General features: G+C 31.9%; 1 protein-coding gene across 2 annotated transcripts; it reads left to right on the plus strand.

The window, feature by feature from the left end:
• The first annotated feature begins 1,233 nt into the window (after nt 1-1,233).
• On the plus strand, nt 1,234-9,697 carry LOC115960461 (phosphatidate cytidylyltransferase 2-like). Of its 2 annotated transcripts, none has more exons than XM_031079383.1 (12): nt 1,234-1,493; nt 3,422-3,519; nt 3,980-4,233; nt 4,391-4,542; nt 4,766-4,907; nt 5,742-5,898; nt 7,443-7,490; nt 7,582-7,668; nt 8,501-8,629; nt 8,727-8,783; nt 9,144-9,227; nt 9,328-9,697. In XM_031079383.1, exons 2-12 carry the CDS (start codon nt 3,445-3,447, stop codon nt 9,415-9,417), a joined length of 1,275 nt encoding a protein of 424 aa, XP_030935243.1. In that variant the 5' UTR covers nt 1,234-1,493; nt 3,422-3,444; the 3' UTR covers nt 9,418-9,697. The 2 variants fall into 2 exon arrangements, with proteins under 2 accessions (XP_030935243.1, XP_030935244.1); XM_031079384.1 differs by having other exon boundaries at nt 1,234-1,401.
• The last annotated feature ends 3,513 nt before the right edge of the window (nt 9,698-13,210 follow it).

Consider the following 13,210-nt stretch of genomic DNA (forward strand, 5'->3'; position numbering starts at 1 on the left):
ATTCCAAAATAAATTCAAAACCCCAAGTTCTCCTCATATAGTTTGTGTTTATTTGGTGTTATGCTCATGATTATTTGATTTGCTCTTATTTGTGATGGTGCTGTTCTAATGCTCAATTTAATAATAATAGCAACTAAAAAAAAATTGTCCAACCCATGAGTCAAACCCGATCCATGTAGGTTGAGTTGGACCTTTGTGATAGGTTGGGTTGAGTTAGATTTTTTTTAACCCACCATAGTGGATTGAGTTGAAAAAACTCTTCAAGTAAACTCAACCCCTAAATAATATTTATTAGATAATGGAATATTTTTAAGAGATAATTACAATATACTACTAACCTTACAACTTGAACCCCTTTTTTGCGCATGAGAAAATGCCAATTTAGTTACAAAACTCTTGGCATATGATAGAGTTGAGTGTACACCTCCACGTTATATTCTAGAACACTTAAAATTGTAATAATTTTTTATGAATATGAAGTGAATGATATTGAATTTTATCATATTATTACTAGAGTAATGTTATAGGTACAAATTATTTTATAATATTTTTACAAATTGCTGATGTAGCTTTAGTAATTTTCAAATAATCATTGATAAACATAAATGTGATATTAGTGGTGGACCCATATTAGAACTAATAAGAATTTGTCACATTAATAATTTGTAAAAATGTTATAAAATAGTTTATGACTGTAGTAATACTCATTATTACTAATGATTTAAATAAATGCTAAAATAATGCTACTTAATATTTATTTAAATGCTACACACTCCCAAGTAAACTCTAAATTAAAAATAATCAATTAGCATTTATTTAAATATTAAATATTAAAGTTTAAAGATAGGAATCATAAGAGCAAATCCAATCATTATGTCAAAGAGTTTAAGTTCAATAAAGAACTAAAGAAACCCAAAAGAATAAGGATTAGCACACACAATAACAACCCATTAAAAATCTATTTAAGTCAAAATTCAGTGTTTAAAAAAAAAAAAAAAAACTTCTTCTTCCTCCTCAAAGTAAAAATAAAATGAAAATGTTTGCTAAATTTGTTAAAACCCCTTCCACTTCCAGATTTTTACAGATTCTTTTTTCTTTTTAATAAAGATTCCTTTTTTATTAAATATGTGAAAAACAAAAAGCTGATGTGGCGTTATTTTATTGGGTGAAATTTAATTATTATCACACCGAAACCAAAAATTCACTTCAATGATTTTATAATTTTTTCACAAAAACAAAATTAATCTGATATCTCTCTCTCTCTCTCTGTCTGTCTGGCTTTGCTTTGGTTCCCCTATTATTCTATTCGTATTCTACTCGCCTCCCTTTGCTTCATTTCTCTTTTCAACCTCTCTCTTTCTCTCTCTCTTTAACTCTCTTACTCTCAGCCTAACCCACCAGGTTTTTCAATCTAATCTCTCTCTCTCACATACATGTGTTTGTGGTTTGGTTTGGTAGCTATTGTTCTAGGTTGAATTTTTGGTGTCAACAAGGTATGTGTGATTCAGATTTGTTTTTTTTGTTTCCGTTGAATTTGTAGTTTTTCTGGGTATGCTTGTTTGGTTTTGTTTTGTTGGTTTGATTAAATATTTTGGGGTTTTTTTTTTTAAAAAAAAAAAAATCTTTGTATCAGTGGAAAATATGGTGAAGTTTGGTACTTTATTGAATGTTTAGAGCTGGAAGTGCGGGGGTAATGTAGTGGAACTGGAAGTAGTATAGTGAAGAGAAGTTGTTGGTTCAAATGGGAAATGGGTTTATTGATTAGTGTTTTTTGTTGTTTGAACTTATGGTTTGGTTACTTTGGCTGTTTGGCATTATTTTCCCTTGGAATGATACTGTATGCTAAATTAGGATGTGAATATGTGATAGGCAAATGCTTGATGGGTTTATTAAGTAACTGAATTTTTGGGCTATTATGAAACAATATGTTCATAAAATGAGTGTAGGTAAAATGAGAGTGTTTTGGGTGTGTATTCTGGGATTATTAATCCCACCATCCCACACACAGTAGGCAATTACAAAGAGGAATCCCTTGGTGTGGCCCCACAATGCTGGTTAGGGGTTTTGAACCCAATATCTCGTGGTACGCATGAGGCCTTGCGAATCATTAGGGGCAACTCCTTGGGTTCGAAGGAAAGATAGGATAATGAAACGTAGAAATTCAATTAAAGATCATGCTTACTTCCATTAATGAAATGATTAGGAGGGTTGCTTGAGATGGTTTGGTAGATGTGCCAAGGAGAATGATTAATGTACCAGTGAGGAAGAGTGATTTTGATCCAAGTTGAGGGAACGAAAAGATGTAACGGAACCAAAAATAATACTAGGACTAAAAAATTAAATTTTAATGATAGAAATGATTTTGGATAAGATAGAATGACGGAGAAGAATACGAGTGAATGATCCCAATTACTCTATTGAGGATCCATAGCCAATCTCATAGTTTTGGGATTAAGGCTTTGTTGTTGTTGTGTTGGTAAGTTACACACACATCCAATAGGTTTTGAACTTGCAATCTAACAATAAAAAATAAAAAAAAAAGGTTTGAACTTGCAATCTCAACCTCCTACCACTCTCGTGGGAATAGAAAGTGTCATTTGACCCAGAGTCATTGGCTTTGTGAAGTAACACAAATTTGGACTTTTTTAATCAAAACGTGGATGGTTTGTCAGAAACATATTTGAAGAGTATTCCCGGCCAAATATGTGTTTTGGAATGCCTTTAGAGTTTGATTATGAGAAAGGAACTTTACCATTCATCATATGATCTCTAAGAATGAGGTTGTAATCATTGAAGAAAACATTAGAGAATGTTGGCTAAGATGGTTTGTTCATGTTCAATGCGACCAGTATCTAGGCTTTACTGACTGTGTTTTAGGGTTATAGATGCAATCAATAGGGAGAAAAATATTATGTTTGTTGAATGAAACACAAAATCAGGGTTCCGTCATTTAGTTTGGTGTGGTCATGCAATGTTTAAGTGATTACAATGATTCACTCATTCATTTGAATGGAAGTATATTATATGTAGTGTTATGTACCATGCTCTTTTTTTTGATAAGTAGTGTTATGTACCATGCTCAAGTCAATATAGCGGATTTGCCTTTGGATTTTTCCATGTGAGTTGGTTGCTTTAATGATTACTTATTTTTCATTGACGCTGGGGCAGCCTTTGTGCTAAAATTTGCAGTGTGACCTAGTTCATGCTAAATAGAATATATAAATATATATATATATATATATTTTTTTTTTTCTGATTCTACGCCATACTTAAGTCCTGCTGTTAGTTAATTCCATTTTATCAAATTTATCTGTAATAACTTTTTTTTTGAAGGTTTGCCCCCTTTCTACTCTGTAAATCTATTTTGCTGTTGTGTTCCCTGAAATTGTGTTTGAAGTTTGTTTTGTTGTTTTCCTTGTAGAATAAAAATTAATCAGGAGAGCCATGCAAAAAGATCATAGTACTAGCACTCCGTCAACTCCTACCAGTCGTGTTCGAAATCGTAGACGCTCAAATGAGGTTGGTCAACATCAATGTCTACTTGTACTCCTTTTCTGCATTGTAATACATCTGATCTTCATTGGGTATGGTTTTATGTATTTATGTATGTATTAATGTATATATTTGCCCTGAAAAAGTTGGCAGACAATGAAATTCGTCTAGTACGTCTGATGGAGGTATCCCAATGTTTAATTTTGTTACATCTCATCTTGTAAGGTCTTTTTTTTTTTGCTTGAATCATCCCTCATTTTATAGGTAGGGGCTTAGTGATGCTAATTTCTGTAATATGCATCTCCCATCAAAAAAAGTAAAAAGAAGATGAATTTTAATATAAAGTTCATCCCTTTTGGATACTATCACTACCTAGCTTCTTGGGAAATTTAATGTAAACAATTTTGAAGTGGTATATTGTCTTCTTTGAAGGCATGGGATTCAATATACAATTTGAAAAAAAAAAACAATTTCTCTTGGTTGTCAGGTTATTCCGGAAGATAGCAAACCAAATGGAAGCCATTTGCTTGTTCATGATCGTAATAAATACAGATCAATGTGGATCCGTGCACATTCATCAATTTGGATGATTGGGGGCTTTATGTTTATTGTCTACATGGGTCATCTCTATATTACTGCTATGGTTGTTGTTATTCAAATCTATATGGCCAAAGAGCTGTTCAATCTACTTAGGAAATCTCATGAAGATAGTCATCTCCCGGGATTTAGGCTATTAAATTGGTAAGAATGTCATTTATTTTCTACTGAAATTTGTTTTTGTTTTTGTTTTTTTTTTTTTAATTAATTTTTTTATGTTAGTCAACTAACATGACTTGAAAATTAGATTTTGTTTATTATGTCTTATATATTGTTCTTCATTTTCAATTTCTGTGCTCAGGCACTTCTTCTTCACTGCAATGCTATTTGTATATGGCCGCTTTCTGAGTCAACGGCTTGTCAATACCGTGACTACAGATAGATTTTTATATCAGCTTGTGAGCAGCCTTTTCAAGTATCATATGGCCATCTGTTATTTCTTATATATTACAGGTTGGTATATGTGTTCTCTTTTTCCTTTCATATAATGGCTTTGAGGACTCTTGATATCAAACACCCTCTTTGTATGCAATTTTCTCATACTTATAATGTAATTAGCATTTAATGAACTTGCATATCCATGATGCTTTTCTTTTTGGGTTATTGTTGTTCTTATTCGTACTATTATTTTTTAATGTATAGCTGCTGATAACAATATCTTTTTAATGGGGCTCAGGTTTTATGTGGTTCATTCTTTCATTAAAGAAGAAGATGTACAAGTATCAGTTTGGCCAGTATGCATGGACACACATGATTCTAATTGTTGTGTTTGCACAGTCTTCCTTCACTGTTGCCAACATTTTTGAAGGAATTTTCTGGTAACTCAACCTTCTTAGGAAATAATAGTTAATTTTGGATATTGATGATGAAGTCTAGTTTCTAACTTGCAGACCAATTGTGCCATTCCTCAACTTCTGTTTACTTCCCATGGTAGTCTGTTTTGAGGGCCTTGTCTTTTGTAGCCTCTTTTCTAAAACTTGCATTTGAGTACTTACAATTTCCATAATTGGCACTGTGTAATGTAAGTTTTCTTCATGGATGTCTTTAATAAGCCAATGCCAAGGCATATAGGTGATATTAGTTGAGTTGCTTATGAATTTTAATGATAAATCCATCCAAAACTGATCTAGCAGGACAAATGGCACCCTGTTCCACATGCATGGGTTGTTGGATCTTCTGAGAATCCTTACTGCTTCCCATATCATTTATGCTTGACTAAAATGGCTTACCCTCCAGCAAGCGGATAATTAACAGACCAATAGAGAAGCCTATTGAACAACATGAATTTTTTTGTTTATTTTTTGCTTCCTTGGAGGTAATATATTTTCCTTGTGTGTTTTACTATTCCTATCAATTAAAGTTAGGACCTCCCAGAACAGCAAATACTATGATGTCCACCTCCTCTGTAAAAGCATAGATTTTGATATGAATGGTAACAATACTGTGTTTAAAAAGTTCCTTACTTTCATGAGATGCATCAAGGAGCACCAGTTACAGTCCATTTGTGTCCCCTATAGAACTTGACAAATTTGAACATTTGTATTTTATTTTTATCTTGTATTACAAATTGTGTTAAGACTTGTTTTCTCTTTAACATGTTTCATCTGGTTCATAAACAAGTTTTTAGATTCTGATATTGGCTATTGATGCAGGTTTCTTCTTCCAGCAACTCTTATAGTTATCAATGACATTGCTGCTTATATCTTTGGTTTCTTTTTTGGGAGAACCCCTTTAATCAAGTTATCTCCAAAGAAAACTTGGGAGGGATTTATTGGAGCATCTGTTACAACTATAATCTCTGCATTTCTGGTAAGCATAGGTTTTTTCCTTGTTCATGGTAATCGCGCCTGTTTTATTATGTTTATTTTGCTTGCTGACTAAGTTTGAGAAAGTGTAATCCTATGAGTAAACCTAGTATTTCAGTCAGATGTGGCCATTTATGGTTGCAGACCTATTACCCACCAAACATGGTGCCATGCATCAGTTTTCACAATACGGCTTGCATTGATCTTGTCTTTTTGTGGCTTTAATTAATCATTATATTTGGCCTTGAATTTAACTTGACGGTCTCATTGCATCTGAAAAATGATTGAAAAATGTAGTAACCCCAAATTATGTTGAATGAAAATTATTAACCTTTAGAAATTAAAAAATTTGAAGAGCCCCTAAGCACGTGTGTGAGTGCGTGCTCAGAAGCTACTTTAACTCGATGATCTCATTGCATCTGAAAGTTCCTAATATGTATTTTCCAAATATCATATAAATAAGGGTAAAATGCAAAACTGACCCGCTAAGTTTTTCAGATTTCATTTCAGTCTTCTAACTTTGATTTTATTCATTTCAGTTCTCTAACTTTCAAGTTTATTTAATTAAAGTTTTTCCATCAACTTTTGTTATATGTTGTTGTTAATTTTTCAATTTTATAAATTTTTCTTCAAATTTTTTAAATTAAAAAAATTCAATTAATGATTGAAAAATATTTTCTAGATTTTTTTTTTCAAAATATTTTAACAAAAGTTAACGGAAAGGCCTTAATTGAATAAATCTGAAACTTAGAGGACTAAAATGAATGAAAGCAAAGTTAGAGGACTGAAATGAAATCTGAAGAAAGTTAAGAGTGTCAATTTTGCATTTTAGCCTATAAATAAATAGCATATTTATTACTCCAATTAGTGTTAAGCAGCACGATTAACCTTTCTAACTATGATTATATAACTTTATCATATTTATGACAAGAATAATATGTGTCAGTGCTTACTTCTCGCTGACTATGTTATGGGACATGGTCAGGAGACACATCATTACTGCCTAGTTTTGTTCATGCTTATGTCTTTCCTTATTTTTGGATCTCCACTATGCCTAATGATTTTTTTACCTCTGTTTATCGAAATTCATTTTATTAAATTCTACAGAGTTAGATCTGAAAATGTCATTTTTGTCACAACTCAGCTGTTTTTATTTTTCAAATACTCATAAAGGTGCAACTTACTCCTTGGCCCTAAATGTTGATGTACATTCTCTTTTCTCTTCATTAAACAGACCTGTCTTCATGTCTTCCCAAAACATGCATCTGAAATCCTTTTTTCTTTCTTCTAGATAGGCTGAAGTTACTTTTTTAGTGCTTCAAACAAAAATCTCACCTCAAATCCACTTATAGAACACTAGTTCACCCCAAAATTGTTCTTTTTCATGCTTTAAAACTTTTTTGACTTCATGTTTCTTGCATTCATGTTTGTTTACTATGACAGTAATTGGGGTGAAACCTTGCTTTTTACTGATGTTTGTTTGTTCAACATCAAAATTGTATGCAAATGGATATCGATAAAATCTGGTATTTGTACTTTTTCATGCAGCTTGCAAACATCATGGGTCGTTTTCAGTGGTTTACATGCCCAAGAAAGGTAACTTCATGGAAGTAAGTTATTGATGTTTGAAAGGCATAATAGATCAGTTCTGAAGAAACTTATATCTCTCAGTTTTTATTACATGCAGGATTTATCAAATGGTTGGCTTCACTGTGATCCAGGTCCATTGTTTAAGTCTGAGCAACATACTTTACCTGGATGGGTTTCTCAATGGGTGAGTAAATTGGAATGCAATTAAATCTGTTCTTTATAGCATACCAAACTACATTGCATGTACTCACATGTCTCCAAATTTTATGGTTAGCCACTTTCAGAAAAAATTAATCAGCTAAAGGCCAAATAAGCTGATGGCTAACGAACACATCCTAGGCGTATATTATATATTATATATAATGGTTGCATCCTTGAATTTGACCACTGATACTACATCTAGATGCTGGTTCAAGTTGGTTTTGATATTCCTAAACTAGACCATAAAAGTTGGCATGTAGTGCTTGAGTTGTAGCAGTGGTTAGATTACTGTTTATCAACCCAAGGTTGTTTCTTTCACGTCTTTCATGCAATCTTTTTCAGATTTTTTCTGTTGTGAACTATTTGTATTTTTGTTATTTCAATAGATATCCCTCAGCCTTCCCACAAGAATATCATTTTCTTCTCATCTGACAGGTATTTTTTGCCATGAATTTTGGGAGTAAAATACATATGCTTTCATGTATAACCGTGTTAGTTTTTAAAAGTTGATGGTTGCCTTACTTCGCCTTTTGGTTTGTTTGTGGTGAATTTACTCATAAAATTATAGCAATAGTTTTTCTTATAACTTCTAACTCCCTTACGTTGGTAAATCCACTAGCTTTATCCAATTATTAAAGGTAAAAAACATGGCTATTGATCCACTGCTTGAGCTATGTGGAATTATTTAACTCGAGTTAATATAAAGCTTACTGATTATGGAATTCCAGTTATAGCAAACGAGATGTAGATCTTGAGTCTCTGAATGGTTAAGAAACTCAAATTCTAATTTATCTTGTTATTATTGTCTTTCACAGTTTCCTTGGAAAGAGATCTCAATTTTGCCAGTTCAATGGCATGCTCTATGTCTTGGCTTGTTTGCATCTATAATAGCACCTTTTGGAGGCTTCTTTGCTAGTGGTTTTAAAAGAGCTTTTAAAATCAAGGTTTGCTTTTGATACTTTCTAATCAAGTGATTCAAACATAGATGCTAGCTTCCAAGATGTTCACTGTATTTGCTATAATTCTCCTCTTCTGCTACAGGATTTTGGTGATAGTATTCCTGGACATGGTGGAATTACAGATAGAATGGACTGCCAGGTAAGCTTTGATGAAAAATGAATCCTCCGGATTTCTATGCATTTACTAATTGAAAGTGTTTTCACCATGGCTTCCCCCTATCCCGGTTTGTATTATATTGTCTTATTCTTCAAATAAACTTGATTACCATGTCTAATGCATGTGTGGTTAGTTATATTGTCATTGTTGGCAGGAAACTATGATATCATGCTAGTTTTATTTCTGTTTGTAACCATATATTATTTTTTTACTGTTAGCAACTTTTATTGAAAAGAGAAAGATGTATTTACCAAAATGAATTATACTGAAAGATGTAATAAGCCTGGTTGTTTACAAATGATGCTGTCATGCACTAATCACTAATGCGGTCGTCAAATGTAGATGGTGATGGCCGTCTTTGCTTACATCTATCATCAGTCATTTGTTGTGCCACAAAGCCTCTCAGTTGAAAGGATCTTGGACCAGGTACTGTCTTCACATGTTTGTGCATAAAATTTGGATATCCATTTAATTGAATGAGTGAATATGTGAAGATTCATTAGCTGATGGCGTGACTGCTTTTTAGATATTGATGAACCTTACATTCGAGGAGCAGCATTCTCTATACGTAAAGCTTGGGGAGATCTTGCATGAGACGCTGACCGGAGAGTCCTAGATCTGCATAACCTGCGTCTTGGGTGATGTTTTCTCTCTCCCCAGCATGTTATGTACGTGGTGGCCTAACTATGAAAGAAATAGATAATGTTTTGTATATGGTATTTTGTTCTCTTTTCCTAGTGCAACCCAAATATTTTGGGTTGAGTAATTCTTCAGTCAGCACACTCTGTATAGTGTATTTGTAACCAGTTTAAGTGCATGAACTCTCATTGGAGAGTGAATTGCTCTCTGCGTCTCTCTTGCACCAGTTTATTAGTTGGATTTATGTTCTTTCGAAATTTCAGAGGCTTAATTTATTCAACAACAAAAAATTTCAGAGGCGTAATTAAATCAGTATTCCAGTTACGTGCATTAATCACCCAAATTAAAAGGACTCGAGTCAGCTCTCCATGGAAGAAAAGAAGTCATTGAAGTCCTCGTACTAAAATATAATTACTATCTTAAACTAAGTTAAACAATTGTTTTAGGGAGGAGGGGTTTTTTTTAATTTTTTAATTTTTTATGTTGCCTTCAAACCACTAAATAATGAGTCAATTCATGAATTTCTTTCCTCTTTTCTACATAATTTTCAAGTGTTTAAGCTAAATATTACTAAAATGAGTTTGTGGGTAGAATATGATGTGTGGGAAGTTATTGTGGAAAATGTGGAGAGGGTTAATTCAGCAAAATAAACACCGAATTAAGTAATTCGGCATTCCTATTGTCAAATTCAACACGGGACGGACTAGACACTGTAATTCGGCATTACAAAAATTGAATCGAACCAAAAATAATGGGCTGCCCAATCTTGTAAGTTTCTGCCCAAAAGGAAAAACGTGTTGCACATGGTGTATGCAAATGTAACATAGCCCAAAACAACTGAGAACGTGACTTTAAATTAATATTGACTTCAAATTTTAAAGGAGAAACTTTCATTAAAATTTTCTGGAGTTGAGAAAATATACACCCTTTCCACGTCTTCAAATACTAGGAGAAGTCACGTGGTCTCAATCAACCCGTGGATTTTTTTTTTTTTTTCTTTCCTTTTAAAGGAAAAATATATGAAATATCCTATGTTTTCTTCTAAGAACACAAAAAAGTCTTTTAAGTTTTGAATGTAATACTCAATCCCTCTTTAGTATTGTTTTGTGTAAACTATTAAAATAGTGACTTGTTCATTTAGTAACACATGTCCCAATTTAAAGCTACATTGTTCACATAAAAAGAATACCTTATGATGATTGATTTTGTGTTACATTCAAATAGTTCAAGGGGTATGTGTTACCTAGTTAGAAGTTTATATGTAGAACAATACTAAAGTGAGTTAAGTGCTAGACTCAAAACTTCAAGGGATTTCATGTTTATTCAATTCACGTACAATGGATAATGTCATGAAACCCTTTGAGGTGGACAACACATTCCTCTTATATAAAGATAAACCCATGTATAGATTTTATAACTGAGATTTACATTTATATAAGGAAAATGTGTGGTATTTCAAATGTATTTAATAATTTCTTATCTTTTAAAAGAAATCATTGTTTTTTTTTTTTTAATATTTTTTTTATTAAAAAAAGCTAAAAATTGTTGTCCCTAAAATTTGCATGAATTCATTTTTCATCCCAAAATGTTAAAAATTTCATTTTTCCTCCCTAAAATATTGAAAAACAAAAATGTAATACTTTTGACTGTTTAACTCAAAATAAAAACTATTGAAAAAAAATATATTTTTTTTCTTCACTATTTTCATTTCTAAACTATTAAAAGAAATACTCTTTCTTTCAAGGGAGGAAAATGAACACTTTTAAGTTGGAATGTATGTACAACTGTATAAAACATTTTATATGTGATAGTCTTTTAAGTTTTAAGGAAAAAAAATGGTAGTGTTTGTTACACGTGATTACAATTAAAAAAAAAAAAAATTATACACAAGTTTGTGTGTAAAAGGAAAACGAAGTTAATGGAAACTCTAGATATTGATCCACCATTTCACTACAAAATCATACCAAACAGATGTTAAACGAGTATTAGACAAAGTTTAACTACAAATTTGGTTGTAACCTTAGGTTAAAACTATACTCTATATCTTTTTATTGAAGATGAATTTTCACAAATCCATCATTGGATTACATCTTCTTCTTATATCTTCTATACCTGCAAAATTTCTAGAAAATTAAAGATCAATAGCTATGTCATCAATAAATTTTTTAAATTGCAAGTTTTTTGAGTTTAAAATTATGCATAAAATATAAACTTATAGATTATATAGTAAATAATATCCTATTGATACAAAACTTGATATGTGTATTAAGAGTATAAAGAATATGCAATTTAATGGTTAGATTTTCAAAATATGTAGTAATATTTATTTTATTTAGTAAGGTTCAACCAGTTTTGTAGCTAAACTTTGTTCTTTGACAATCACCCACTTCCTCACAATAATCAAGAAACTGACGTAGGACAACCAGAACAAAATTAAACAACAAGAAAATAAAGGATATGACCTAGGAGTCAGCACCTAGGCCTTACTTGGAGTCAACACCAAGTAGGGAAACCATTAGGAGTCAGCACCTAGGGTGGACCTAGAGTTAGCACTAAATCAAAGAGAGACCAAATGACCATTTTTCCATTCATCAAAATATCAACTCCCTCAAAGAGTACAATAAATTGCTTATAAAGGATTGCTAAACCCTAGTTTTAATTTGCTAGGAAACTTTAATTGTCTTATTACGAAAATAACATTACTTCCAAATTAAAATACTAATAGTCCATTAAACTACTAGGACCTAAAACATAAAAATACAATTGGCTTGCAAACATAAATAATAGTAAACTAGCCTCTGAGCACGAGCTCACGCGCCTGCTTAGAGGTTCTTCTAATTATTTATTTATTGTAAAAGTTAATAATTTGAATCTATTATAATTTAAGATTACTACATTTTTCAATCACAAAAAAACCTAGGGTGTGATGAGTAAATTATTCCATCCAAAACACAGAACACTCATCACACCTCTAGGTATTTCTATGATTGAAAAATGTAGTAATTTCAAATTATAATAGATGCAAATTATTAACCTTTACAAAAAAAAAAATAATAAAATAAATAGAAGAGCAATTTGAAAACCACCAGGAGAGTGTTCATGTTTTATAGGCAACATTTTAATGGGAGTTAAAGATGTATCTACTTATCAAAAAAAAAAAAAAAGTGTATATCTATTTAGTTTAGTTTTTTTTTTTTTTTTTTCGATAAACATGGGGAGTTTTTTTTAAAGGAAAAAACAGGGGTTGTTTGACTTATTTTTCTATTTAAAAAAAAAAAAATGTATAGTTACTTTGAAGAAGTGGGTTAGAAGAAAGAGTGTTCCTATTTTGTAGGCAATGTTTTAGTGCAAGTTAGACATGTATTTTTACCAGACTATCCTTTAGTTTTGTCTCTACTTAAAACTAGGGGTGTAGGGGTATTTTGGAAAAAAAAAATCCGGTCCAAACAGGGGAAGAACATGACTGTATCAGCCTGTTTCATGACTCCATTCTCCACCACATCCTCTACTTCTTGGCCGCAGAAGACGCCATCAAAACCAGCATTTTATCAAGAAGATGGAATGGGTTATGGAAATTTGCTAGGCTTGTCCTTCTGCAACCGTCGAGGTCATTTACCACTTGTCTCTGATTTTGGGAAATTGTCTCAAATTCCAAATGTGACTGGGAAATTCAATTCGGTTTCTTAGTTGAAGAAGGAAAAATTAATTTGGATTTCTTTGTTATAGAAGGAAAGACTATTCCTTGTTGTGGAATGAAGTTTATTCCTTAT

The sequence above is a fragment of the Quercus lobata genome, chromosome 9, assembly GCF_001633185.2.
Source record: "Quercus lobata isolate SW786 chromosome 9, ValleyOak3.0 Primary Assembly, whole genome shotgun sequence".
Lineage (NCBI taxonomy): Eukaryota > Viridiplantae > Streptophyta > Magnoliopsida > Fagales > Fagaceae > Quercus > Quercus lobata.